At 43.2% G+C, this 13,767-nt stretch overlaps 1 protein-coding gene across 1 annotated transcript; it reads left to right on the forward strand.

The window, feature by feature from the left end:
* Positions 1 to 543: 543 nt before the first annotated feature.
* On the forward strand, positions 544 to 12,988 carry ASB4 (ankyrin repeat and SOCS box containing 4). The gene is made up of 5 exons (XM_021538297.3): positions 544 to 1,309; positions 4,683 to 4,982; positions 6,929 to 7,419; positions 8,966 to 9,079; positions 9,660 to 12,988. The coding sequence occupies exons 1-5, from the start codon at positions 1,096 to 1,098 to the stop codon at positions 9,846 to 9,848; spliced, it is 1,308 nt and encodes a 435-aa protein (XP_021393972.1). The 5' UTR covers positions 544 to 1,095; the 3' UTR covers positions 9,849 to 12,988.
* Positions 12,989 to 13,767: the final 779 nt, after the last annotated feature.

Here is a 13,767-nt window from a genome sequence, read left to right on the forward strand (position 1 = left end):
TCTGACTTCCACTATCACCTGGTTCACGTTTGCCCATCAGCCCACTTGGCAGCCAAACTCACAGGAAGGAGAAAGATGAAGATTTATTTATAATGGCAGTTGTGGTGGTGTCTGCTTTGCTTTGTGGTGGGCAATTTAAATCAAGGGTAAATGATGTCCTTCTAGCTATGATCTCATTCAGCAGCCCAAGTGGGTGCAGGTGTGAGCCACTTCTAAGCGATGCATGGCAGCAGCACATGCTAGCTTCATGTGGGTTCTTATCCTCTAACTGCTGTCAGTACAGGGATGGGGCTGGGAAAGACCTCAGGAAAAAGCAGGGAGGGGTCAGTGTTTAGTGGGTGATGGGCTTATGAGAGAGAAATTCTGAAAGGTGAGCAGGGGAAGAAGAAGAACCTATGGACCCACTCAGCCTCCTGTGCTTGTAGATGAGTTAATTCACACACAAACTGCCTATGGTGTATGAGATCCCCCACCCCCTAACATGGCTGTACAGCCTTGCAGCCCCTTTGTCCCAGCATTTCTCCTTCCAAGGAGCATTGCTTGCTGCCCCTGAACTCAGCACCAGCAAGCAGAATGTTGTCCTGGAGAAGAGTGGGTTACCTCTCACATGAAGAGTGCCCTGGAGATTTTTTAGATTTTTTTTTTTTCCCTGAATTGCGCTAGTTAAAAAGCATCTGTGGGCAGAGCACCTCATCCCATTGCAGCCAATAAATCAGCCATGGCAAGTATGAAAGAAGTGTGGGTGCTTCTCCAGCTGAGAAACAACACCCAGGACTAGTTCCTTTAATACAAGCGTATGGGCAGCACCAGAAGGTAATCAGTGGTTAATGAAGTTTAATGTGTATGAAGCCCATGGAGGTAAATCTTATTTTGTTTTAATTGCTAGTGTGTCTGTCCTCGCTTTCATCAAAAGAGCGTGGTGATATCTAAGAGCGGCATTTCGATGCCTGAAATGCTCCTCATATAAATAGAACAAGCAGATCAGCATGACTGAGTGATAAAATTACCTTCTGGTCTTCAGAAACTTCAGCATGCAACTGTGCTATAGGGACCTCAGTGTGCCACTCTTTACAGCACAAACAGATACTTTTGGAAATGGATTTGGAGGAGACATACAAAGAGGGAGAGAACACAGAGGGGAAAATTACACGAGCTGCAGCTGCAAAGTTGGTGAAAAAAGCTTTTCTTGAAGCCCTGAAGTCCAATAACTTTGAAAAGCTGGAAGAGCTCTTGAGCCAAAAGAAAATAGACGTGGACACAGTGTTTGAAGTGGAAGATGAAAACCTGATTCTGGCATCCTACAAACAAGGTAAATGTGGCAGCATCACCAGACAGGAAGTAGAGGGTTTTGAGTGATTTTCAAGGAACTGTGGCCGTTTATCCCTTCGGAAGCTGCAGCATAAGCTGACCCACAGGCAGTTCTGTTCTTGCAGGCTCACATGGTCAGGGCCACTGTAGTAGGGGAGCTTATCAGCTGTGTGGGCTTGGTGAAGGACAGGCAGATCCCAGCCTGAGCCTCTGTGCTGCAGCTGCAGGAGGCTCCAGAAACAGGAGTCATTTGCCATTTCCACTCAGAGAACTGTAAAGCCCAGAATAGACACATGCAGGTGTATAAATGGGGTGTATACATTTCTTGCATGAACCCATTCACATGTACAGACTATCTAGAAACATGAAATATTTGGTCTTCCATTTTTAAAGGAAGTAAAGTGGATTCTCCCTAGCTGAGGAGAACTATGGAAATCCTATGAACCTTGGATGTTGCTGGATGGGAGAAGGTTTATTTTTCCAAATGACAGAAAGTGAGGATGTGGTAGTTTATCAAAACAGAAAAATAATCTGGAAAAAAATAACCAGAATAATCAACACAACATCTCTTTTGGACTGTAGAAAACCCAAACCATTTCCCAGCCAGACACTCAAATAACTTCCAAAACCTTACCATTTAAAGCAATAAACCAAGTTTGCTCTTTGCTAAAATCAACATGATTCATGACCTACTTGCTAACAGACATGTCCTGTGTATTTAGAAAGCAGTAACGATCAGTCCCTGCCAGAAGTTAATCATATGTGGAGATAAACACCTCCAGTAGCAGCAGCACAGCAAATGCACTTTCTCTTCTGTGGCAAAAAGAAAGGACTATCTCACCTCTTCTCTTTTTCTGTGTTTACTCCTTATTTAATAATTAGTTCTTGCTCTTTTGATTTTTTAAGAGCAAGAATGGTGCAGTCATGATGTACTTCCCTTGGGGACAGTGTATGAACTAAGCCACACTGTGCTGAATTTATCTTAAAATACATCTTCTGTCCACAGCAGGCCAAAACACAATCTAGTTGTGGTTTGAGACAACAGGATTAATGAATAGATTTTTAATCACTGATCATTTGATTAAAATCATTAACTAGTCTCTTTTGAAGAATTCTCTTTGTTTTCCAAGAAGTAGAGAGGAAAATGTACTTTTTATGGCCTAAATCTTATGGCTTATTGAATACAATTTTGTATTCACTTTGTCTGAAAGGCAGGAAGCACCTCAATCAATTCTTATGTTAATTTTACTTTTGTTCTGAATGATAGATAACTGTGATATGAAAGGGGGATTTCCTTGAGGATGAAGAGGGGAGAAAAATTCACTACGCCACCATTCTGACAGTCTGAGCTTTGCCAAGCCCTTTGTGATGAAGTGGAAAAGAGATGTCATGGGTGACAGGGTGACTTTTCTTCTTCTCTTTCAAAGAGGCTGAGAACTTTCAAAGATGCTGATTTTTCTTGTACCTTTATGTTCTTTATGGCTCCTTTATGATACTAGCCAAAGAAACAGGTAAGCTGAATGAGGTCTCCCATGGAGCCCACATCTGCTTCCTGCTCAGGGTCTGTCCCCATCCCTCTGAGCTCAGAGATCTTGGCAGGTTTGGGCAGAGGACATGGGAGATGCTCCCTGGGAATGTCTGAGTCCAACTCACCTGCAAGTAGCACAGGCAACAGAAATATATTGTGTGCTCAGGCAGGAAAATTATGGCTATAAAAAGTGATAACTTGGCTTTTAAGTATAACTTTCCTGCTGTTAGTGTATAATTTATGGCTAATATCTGGCCATAAATGGAAGACCCAGCCCCATGTGGTATAAGCCTGAAGTCAGTTCACTGGTAACAAGGGGGAACACTGCACGTGCAGTTGGATGGGGAGGGGATTTAAGAAGCTTGCTCTGCTATTTGCAGAGACTTTGGGATATAGCCCACCTTTTCTGTGCCTGCTTTAGGGGATATGATGAGGAGGTTGCCCTAACAGAGCTGCCAGTGTAACCTGCACAGTCAGCAGGTTGAGTGTCCTCAGAGGAGGCTGTCACCCTGCTCGGGCACTCGGGGCCTCAGGGCTGCTGCTCCTGCCATTTACAGTGTGGGTTCCTTGAGGACTGGGTTTGTAGCCCCAAAAATTTGGTCCTGGAGTAGATTACATGGTCTGCAGCTTCTTGCCCCTATCTGAAAATATACTTGTAATTTATCTAGGAGTGAAGAAAATTTTTAATTGATTTCTCCTTGCTACCAGCAGTTTGTTTCCTTCCTGCTTGTTCCTCATGAATACTGTAAAAAAATGTATATATATGACATTAATGTTGAGAAACTGCATAAAATCAGAGACTAAAATGGGAGATTTTAATTCATCTGATCTCACTATACATGTCTAATATTTTCTTTCTGTGTTTTTTACATGATAATAGATTTCAGCCAGGCAGTTGTCCAAGGAGAAATCGATAAATCAAACTCAGAGAATTTTATAGTAACATTCTAGCTAAGATGCAGGTTTTGTATATATATTAAAAAAAAAATTTAGACCTCTCTTGCCCTTCTGCACATTATTATGATGCTTTACTTTTCTAAACAGTGATTATAGTAATCACTTCTGAGACTGTACCTGTGCAGTCATTAAGCATATAGCCCTACTCTGCAAACAAGTATTTATGTGTTATTTGGCCTTACACCTGTTTGTAAATAAAAAAGGAAAAAAATGATTGTGACATTTTCTGAGAAAAATGCAAACATTTTGCAGCCAAATTTCATGCTAAAGTGTCACTGCTTCTGTTTATCTCTTCAGCATAATTTACATCAGCATCCAATCTCCTCACTCTGTGCTCCTTAGGGCAGTAGCTGGGGTATGCTGCCAGGGTCATCTATGTGTAATCCATCCCTGGAGGTCTGAATCCAGCCGCCGGCATGCAAGATCTGCCATCTCCCATGCACAAACAGTAGGATGAGCTGTCTGTTGAGTCACTGTCCTAAGTAAATGCTGTAGTTTTATTCCAATGCCACCTTTGTTCAGCTATTGGCAGGCTAGAGATCCCACTTCCTCCACATTCCCCCACGTAGAGAAAAAAAGCTTCTCTAAGTTTTTTTTTTTGTCATTTTGTTTGACCTATACCAGTCACAAAAAAGTCTAATAGCTTATTTCAGAATACAACTACATGGGAATTGTCTCTCCAAAAGGCAGGATATTCAGCACACATAGTAACAGTGCTTAATGAAAATGAAGTTGCACTTGAGAGAACTTTGTGTGCACTATGCTGGTGAAATTACAGTAAATTACATTTAAACTCCAACCCTTTCTTCCCCTTCAATTATTCTCAGTAGGTGGATAGTCCTAAGAAAAGTCTTTGCCAAGGTTGGTAACACATTCTCACCTTGTACAGGGTACTGGCTTCCCAGCTACAAATTAAAAATATCCTGGGCAACTGGACTTCATCTAGCTGTCATGTATGGGCATCTGGAGAGTCTTTTGGTCCTCCTCAATCACAAGGCTACAATCAACTGCCGGCCCAATGGTAAAGCTGCAATCCACATAGCCTGTGAAATGGCAAATGTTGAGTGTCTCAAGATCCTTTGCAACCACGGAGCTAAGCTGAACTGCTTTTCAATGAGCGGGCAGGCGCCCTTGCACTTCTGTACCACACGAACCTCCATGCCTTGTGCCCAGCAGCTGCTCTGGAGAGGTAAGGTGAAGCTCTGGAGCATCTCTCATGGCATGGGCAAAGATGGTGGGCATGGTCTAGGATTCCTCTTAGGAGGCAATTTCTCAATGTAGATGTATATTTATCCCTTCCATCCACAGGTGACTCATGTCTTCATCTCAGGCTCCTTGTCCTCATCTCTTTGATCAGAGGAAGATTCTCCCATTCTGTTTCCTCACCACATCCATCTTTCCCTTTCCCTAGCCACTGGAAACACTCCAAGATTGTTTCCCATTTCAGTACCTCCTGTCCACTGCCCAATCAGCCCATCAGCAGCAGAGCTCCTCTGAATCAGGGAGTTCTGTTTCTCTTGGGGGATTTTTCCATCTTTTTCATCTAGGTTTACTATTTTCACATGAAAGGGCACCCCTCATCTTCTTTCTTTTCCACATTTCCTGGACCTGAGTAAAGTTTTTCCAACCACTTGATTTTTGAGATCTGGCCTTGAAAATTTGGATGCAGTTTTCCTTACCATCTTTTCATTTGTCATGGATGCAGCCAAATTCATGCCTGGTAGAATAAAAGGGTATTATATAATATTTTTGTTTTCCCAAAGTAAGGTACATTATGCTGCTGCTCATCTGCAACAAATGAGGCTATGAATAGATGTAATTCTTCCATAAATATATTTGTCACACACTATTTCCTGAACAGAAGGGTACTGACACAGGACACAGTAAAACACAGTTCAAGTCTTTAGTTACAGAGAGATTCCCCTATTGCTCACACTGTGCCATGGCAATACAAATGATTTTGGGTTGCTTTTGTTACATGTGTTGTTATTGAAAACTTTTCCTGAGATGCAGAGCCCAAGTGCAAAATCCATGCTTTATGGGCAAGGCAATTTGCAGTCACAAATGAATAACAACATTGCTTTTCTTCTGCTGGAAAGATACATATTATTTTGTTTGGTAGAAAGGAAAATAAATGCTGCCAGTTGTATCAAACAGTCCTGACAGCAGGAGCTGAATTTGCTAACATAGAAAAGCTGAGAAGTCAAATGTACTCTTATGAAATGCAGCACAGGATGAATGCAAGTGAAAGGATGTATTCTGCAGGCTTTCTCCACCCACCCATCACCAGCATTATAATACTTTAAAAGCCACCCTTCCTCCCAAAACACTGTTCAAACTCTGATTTCTGTATGAGCTGAATGCTGAGACTCCAAATGGAAGGGGGAAGGTCCGGAGCAAACCCTGTCAGGTGTGCACATTCACAGAGCAGCACCCCCCAAGAGCTGAAGCCAGTTAATATCCCAGCCTCAAGGCTTCCAAGGTGCGTCTGTCGCCTGCCATCTCCACTCCGTGGTGTCCCTTGGGACCCGCCCAGCTCCTCGCAGTTCGTGCCCCTGGCTGGGTTGCCGCCCCCCGGCCGGGGCTGCAGCGCCGCCTCGGGGCCGCGGAGCGCGGCTGCGCCCGGCCGCCGCAGCGCCGCGCAGGGCCGGCCGCCGCCCGCAGGGGGCGCTGCCGCGGGAGCGGGCCCCGCGCCGCCCGCAGGGGGCGCTGCGGCGTCATCCCCGGGACCGGCGGAGCGCGTCCCGTTATCCCGACCCGCCGCAGGGAGCGTTCTCGGCGTGCACAGCAGAGCCGCTCGGAGTGGGAATAATGCTCTCCTTCCTCCGCCAGCTCTCAATTTATAGGAAAAAGCATTTTGTGCGTAAATTTGGGCTTGCATGCTGCTCTGAAATAGAATGTTCAGATAAGGTCTTCCTTGGGGCCAGCGAATCACATCTGAAGCTGGATCCAGGAACCTTAAGTTTCTAAGAGCTTCCCTGGAGACTTAACTAATGCAGGATCCGTGCTATTTGCATTTACACATGTGCCTTTCATTCACCCTGACCTTTTCCTCAGGAAGAAGGGCCCATCCAGAGAGATGGCCAAACGAGTGTTTCATTGCCTTCATTTTCCCCCGTCATCTTTCTTCGGCAGGAGCAAACGTGAACATAAGGACAAACAACAAAGACGAGGAGACTCCTCTGCACGTCGTTGCACGTTTGGGTGTCCCAGAGCTCGTGGCCTTTTACGTGGAACAGGGAGCACAGGTAGATGCTCTCAATGGCTACATGGAGACTCCCCTGGCCTGTGCAGCCTACTGGGCCCTTCACTATAAGGATCAGATATACAGCCAGGACCACCACCTCATCTGTCGGATGCTCCTCGACTATAAAGCTGAAGTGAATGCTCGTGATGAGGATTTCAAATCACCACTCCACAAAGCTGCCTGGAACTGTGATCATGTCCTGCTGCACATGCTGCTGGAGGCAGGAGCAGAAGCAAACATCATGGATGTCAATGGCTGTGCACCCTTACAGTATATCATAAAAGTGACATCTGTGCGGCCAGCTGCTCAGCCAGACATCTGCTACCAGCTGCTACTGAATCATGGAGCAGCTAGGATATACCCTCTGCAATTCCACAAGGTTAAGGATGTCTTTGTACAGTAGGGGTATGGAGAGGGGTGGTGTCTTGAACAGGAATGGGACTAGAGATCCAAACTCTCTGGATTTGCTGGAGTCCTGTCAGTCTGGGCCCAGAATGCCCAAAACATTGTGAGATGACCTACTGTAAGAGTGGTATCATTTAACTGAAGTGAAATTACTGTTGTCTGTACCAGAAACATCTAATTTTTGCCAAACCCTAAATGCTGGTTGCAGCCTAATTTTTCAGAGCAGATTCACTTTCTCATTAAGAGAAACCATATCCCTTTGTCAAACCTGGCTTCATACAGGTTTAACTGGGCTATATGAAATATGTATTTCGTGGTCTCCACCAAAGATTAGAGATGAGACTACTTGATTCAGTTTGTCACATCTGACATTTAAAATCCTATTCAAATCTATTCAAAATTAAATGCATCTCAATAAAGCTTTGGATTATTCCCAGGAAATGTGAGAATTAAGGAGAAGAGCTGGGCCTAGGATCAAAGCTGATGACCAAAAAAAAAAAAAAAAAAAAAAAGTATTTCAAGATCCCTAGATCCCTCCTGAAAAGTTTGAAAAGTTTTTAAACACCTGCAAAGCCCAAGATGCTGACAGAAGTACCTATATCACAACACAGAGTGTTGTTATATCAGACAAGTAAGCTTGCTGAAGTCAGGACTTATACTCTCTCATCCAGTACCCTATGCAACAGTTTGCAGACTGTATGTGCAAACTTTTAACAAGCCAAGCAACCAGAATCCTTTGAGTAAAATGTCAAAATTTTAATTGTGCCCTCTTGAACCCAGGATGAGCAGGCTCTGTCTGTAGCAGAACAATGCTTAGTCTCCTAGAGGGTATTTGAGAGCAAGGTGTGAAGCCTCCTCTTCCTGCATCTTATTGCATGAAGTCAGTCTATCTTTCAAACCATCATTTACCTATCTGTAAAAATGTAGGATATTTATCCCAAAGGGATGTTCTCCAATTTTGTTTGTGAAACCTGGAGACTGCATGAGACAAAATTGGATGAATGCAATATTATGCCCTCCATATGAGTGACAATAGACTGAGTTTTTTCCCTGTTGAGCTACAATTACTGGACAGAACAGTTGTGTCGGGACCCTTGGTCATGTTTTTAATTTTTCTTTAACAATGTGATTTTGATTCATATTATGGGACTTTTTTCTGTTCCTCAGCTGCATGTGCTGAAGCAAGAATTTTTGTGCATGGCTTTGCCTGGTGTTGAGTCACTCAACTCAGCTATGAACAAGCTATCTCTAGATTTGGGTGATAAAACCCACCCTATCTAGACTGTTGTGGAGATCTAAGCCAGCATTTCTGTATGGTCTTAAACTGGGGTGAGGCTGGGGTTTCTTGCTGTGCTTGCACAGAGTGGTGTGGAGGGGCCTCGTGTCTTTTGCATCTCCAGCATTATCTTCTCATAATTGTTTGGCTGTGCCTGTCCCAGTTTGCTGCTGTGCAGTGCTGAGCACCAGGCTAGCCCTGGCTTCCTGGTGGCACTCATGTTCTCCATGCATCCTGCCTGCAGGTGCTGCAAGCCTGTCATTCCCACCCCAGAGCTGTGGAGGTAGTTGTCAACTCCTATGAACACATCAAATCGACATCTAAGTGGAAAGCAGCCATACCTGAGGATGTCTTGGAGGTAATCTCTCCATGAGTTATATATGAGTAAAATCCAGGCTTATTATTTGCATAACCCATACCAAACCATTAGAAAGAACACTTTTGAAAGAGAAGAACATCTCAGAGGATGGGGACTTCCCCACTTAATATCTCTCATTTGACAAAAGCATATCACTCATTGGTATTTTAATTGCAATGTTATCCTTTGGAGCACTCCCTGTAATTGATACAGCAGGAACTCAGCTGTCCCTGTACTCAGCCAGTGAAAAGATTCTGGCTGTGATTGGTGTTCCTTCATATTTTTCAATATGCATGTTTATATTTAAGTCAGCAAATATTTTTAAAGTGCCATATTTCATGGGTATGACTATGTACCTCTAGGTTCTGTTGCATGGGTCAGATTTCTGTGAACAGGATGAGTTAGCTGCAAATGCAAGGGAGAATTTAGATGAAAAGTAAGAGATTAAAGAGGAAAACATGGTCAAAAGGCAAAACTGTGGGACAAATGACATGCTTTGACATAGTTATCCCTTTAATTAAAAAATCCTTACTCCAAATATTCTGGTTGCCCTAAAACACACTTGTGGTTTATTTCACAGCGGCACCAGGATTTCTATGACTCCTTGTTCACTGTGTGCAGCAATTCACCACGGTCACTGATGCACTTATGCAGATGTGCTATTCGGGCAGTATTGTCAGAAAGGTGCCATCGAGAAGTCCCCTTGCTCTCCATCCCTCTGTCCATGAAGAAGTACTTGCTGCTGGAACCAGAAGGAATCATCTACTGAGACACACAGAGCAGGCACTGGCATCTCCCTTCTCGGATCCATACGCCTCTGTGGGGTGCCAGAGATCCAGGCACAATCCTGACACAGCCCTGTGCGTGTGTCCATTGGCTGGCCAGCCCGCAAGCTGGGCTGGCATTTACTGGCTCTCCTCTTTCACTGCACTGAGAAACCAGAGCTGCAGGATGCAGTTTGCACTGGGGAGGCAGAGCTGGAAAATCCTCCGCTCCAAATGCCCAGGACACACACTGCTTTGTTCAGCCAAGCTTAAACAATGCTGCTGCTTCCTTCAGTACTTATACCACTGCCTGCTAGACAGCATTAGGTTAAAACTGAGAAACCTTTGATATTGTTTCACTATGATTTTCTTCAGCTGTCATCTGGGGAGTAAAAGAAAGGATAACGTCAAAAAATAAGTCACAGAAATTATTTCCCAGAACGAAATAGGCAAATTGCTTTGGTTGTGACCACAGAAAGGTCTTCAGTAGTTTCTGTGTTTTCCTGTGCACTGACTCTCAATTCAATGTTAGTCCACTGTTCACTACCTGTCTGATTCTTATAAAGTTTTGTCATAAAGATCTTTTTTAATGGTAATATTTTTTTTCTTTTATCAACCACACTATGCAAATAAGATAGAAGCATGCAGCTCTGAATTTTTTTTGTGTTGATACTCAAGCCTGGATAGCTTTGAGCTCATACTATCTCTGTTTCTGCTCTCACTGTGACCAATGATAAACTAATATCCCAGTGTCAAGAAAGGCAGGTAAAAAAACTTTCCCCCAAAACCTGCATAGCTGTACTTGTACCCATCCATAGTATCTCTCAGAATGATGTTGGATGTGATCTGGGAAGCATATGAATGACCCTTCTCTTCGTTGACTAAAGAATGAACCTAGCCTGCTAGCATGTACTGTTCACCTCATTTTTGGTAGCTAGGTGCAGGTGAGAGGAATCCCACATTAACCAAAAGATGTTTCCAACATAAAGATGTGTTGTCTGTGCTGTTACAGACCTGCCAGCCCCCCTGATTTGCAGTTCCTGTGCTATTGGACCTGCAAGCACTTGTTTCCTTTACTTCCAACCAAGCTACTTTCTTCAGTCCAGGATGATGAAATGCAGAGCAGTGGCATTCATACAGCGAGTATCCCACAGCAAGGCCAAGTATGTGATCTGACCTACAGGTAAACCCTAATTTTCTTCCCTTTTCAGTTTGATGCAACCCATCTGGGCTGTTCCACTTGTTTTTAGATTCTGACAATTCTGGGCTCTGTGAAAAGAGAGGTAAGCCAGGCCCACCACTGGGAGCCAGTAACTCCTGACTTCTCATTGCATCTCTGACTGTGAAGCTGTCAGTCCCAATTGTTATTGTTATCTCTTTGCAAGACAGCCCACAGCACACTAGGCTCTTCCCAGACAAACCAGAGCAGCCAAGCTGTTCAAGTGTCTCTGTGTCTCACACAATAGCAACAACAGCATTTGAAGAAATGTGTAGATTGTTTAGTGTTACAAATCCCTTTGCTTTCCTCTCAGTTTTCATTAATTAAAGCTTGTGCATTGTGTACAAGAATCCACTTCATGAGTCTGTTTATATTTAACTAGACAGCAATGAAGATTGCTATTTAACAGTTTTCCCATTCCAATAAGGAATTTGAAAGTGAACAGAGACCATGACTAAATGTTTTCTTATGTGAATAAAGTTGTAATATAGGTCCCTGTAATTCACTAAGCCAATGAGAGATTTCCATACAGTTGCAGAGATGTCTCTATCAGAGAGAATAATCAGCATCTGAGACAGGTTTTCTACAGAAAAATCTGCTTGAGACACTTCCTGGTCAATGGGATCCACCGGATTCTGCACTGCAGAAAACGAGTGAATTTGGAAGGATGAAAAAGCATAGGTTATTTAAGCCCACTGCTTTTCTAGGTGATGCATCTCTAAGTCAGGCACGAGGAAGATTTACCAACTGGTCAAGTCAAGAAATATTTGTTGCTTTCTGAACAGTCTGACAATGGGGCAAGCTGGGCAGGCCAGAAGAGACAGATGGAGGTAGTTGATATTATTGGAAACACATCCTCACACTGGCTCTTTCTGAAATGCTGCATCTGGAAAAGGGAGGTTTAAGGCAGAACAATAACAGTGTTTTCTGACCTGTCGTAGCCAGGACACTCTTGCTGAGAGAGAAAAATAAAGGCTGTCACCAGTGTTCCTAAATTCCCTGTGATCCTCTCCCTGTGCAATGAACACACTTAATTTTTATTCTGTGGGCACCCAGGCTCACTTCCAAGCTTTGTACTAAGCAGGTGCCAGATTATAGCCATTGTGGTATCTGACAGGGAGCATAGTGGGATCAGGCTGATTATAGTCATAGGAATTTGCAAGCTATTAAAAACACTAGAGAACATCAGTATCACAGAAAAAAAGACCCAAATTATGCACTTTAATTTCTTTTGTTGTTGAAGTTAGAAAGACCAAGAGTAAGCAAACCTTAGTATTTGTTCCTTTTTAGCACATTTTTTCCTCTATTTCTGTACTCTATTCCCACACACTGGATGGAGTTGCTCATGTGAGGTGTGGGAATACCTGATAATAAGATCATCATTTATCAAATTCATGGGATGCACAAAGGAGGGAGAGAGGAAGGATCTCTTTTCTCTGGTCACTAGTGACAGAACTCAAGGGAATAACTTGAAGTGTCAGGGAGATTTAAGTTGGGTATTAGAAAAATATTCTTCCCCCAAAGGGTGTTTGGGCACTGGAACAGGCTCCCCAGGGAAGTGGTCACAACACCAAGACTCACAGAGTTCAAGAAGTGTTTGGACAATGTCCTCAGGTTCTTTTTGTGACTCTTGGAAATGGTCCAATGAAGGGCCAGGAGCTGGACTCAACAGTCCTTATGGGTCCCTTCCAACTCAGCATATTCTGCAATTCTGTGATTCTGTGAGATGTCTTGAAATTTCATACTGTCATATAATTCCTGATCATGCTTTTGTATTTTCAAAGCCACATCAGATTGGATGACTCCACTTCTACACCACAAGTTTGAGCACAGTCATGACCTAAAATGACAGAAAATTGTTTTCAGTATTGTTTGGTGTCCTCTGTGAAATAAATTGCCTTTTGCCTTTTGGCTTCTTAGTAGAGATGTAGACATGTTTGAAACATTTCCACTGCATTCCATGGCCTATTAGAATATTTAAAGCACAGATGGGTGCAGAGAATGAACGATCCTTTCCCATTCCCATTGGCAGCCCTTTCCCAGAGCTCCCTTAATGACTTCTCAATGGATAACAGTGAGATTCTGCATTTTAGATGCAAGGTTTTAGGTGTCCATGGTTTTGAGAAGTTGTATATAAAGAGATGTTCTTAAGCCATATGAATTGTGGACAAAAGTTACCCATTCTATGACCATAGGGACACTCTGCATGTATTTGGGGCTCAATGCAACTGTTCATGGAAATATGGGCATCCTCTTTGTAAAGTGCTCTTGCAATAATTTTAAATTTAGCCCCTGATGTCTGCTGGGTCGAGCTTGACTGAAAACTTCAATAGTTTATCTGTGGAGAGTGTGTAGGTGAAACTGAAGTCTAACACTGTTCAGAACTGTATTTCCCTGCAAAATCTTTAAAAGTCTGTTCATACTTGGTCAGCTTTTAGATACTAGGACAAGAAGTCTAAAAGAACCTGGATGGTTTATCTCTTCAGTATTGCTGCCTGTCCTGATGGCATTATGCCTGTAAGTGTTTTGGCATCAATGACATTTTATTTATTCAAAACCGCTGACCATCTTTAAAAGAAAAAAATTTTTAATCTTTCTATGGGGCAATATCTTACAGCCTATATACCAGTCCTGACAGAATCAAGTTAACTGCTCTGGTCATGAATTTATAGAAATCTCCCAGGCTGAGCAAGACTGACTATTTT

This window comes from Lonchura striata, chromosome 2, assembly GCF_050655825.1.
Source record: "Lonchura striata isolate lonStrDom1 chromosome 2, ASM5065582v1, whole genome shotgun sequence".
Taxonomy (NCBI): domain Eukaryota; kingdom Metazoa; phylum Chordata; class Aves; order Passeriformes; family Estrildidae; genus Lonchura; species Lonchura striata.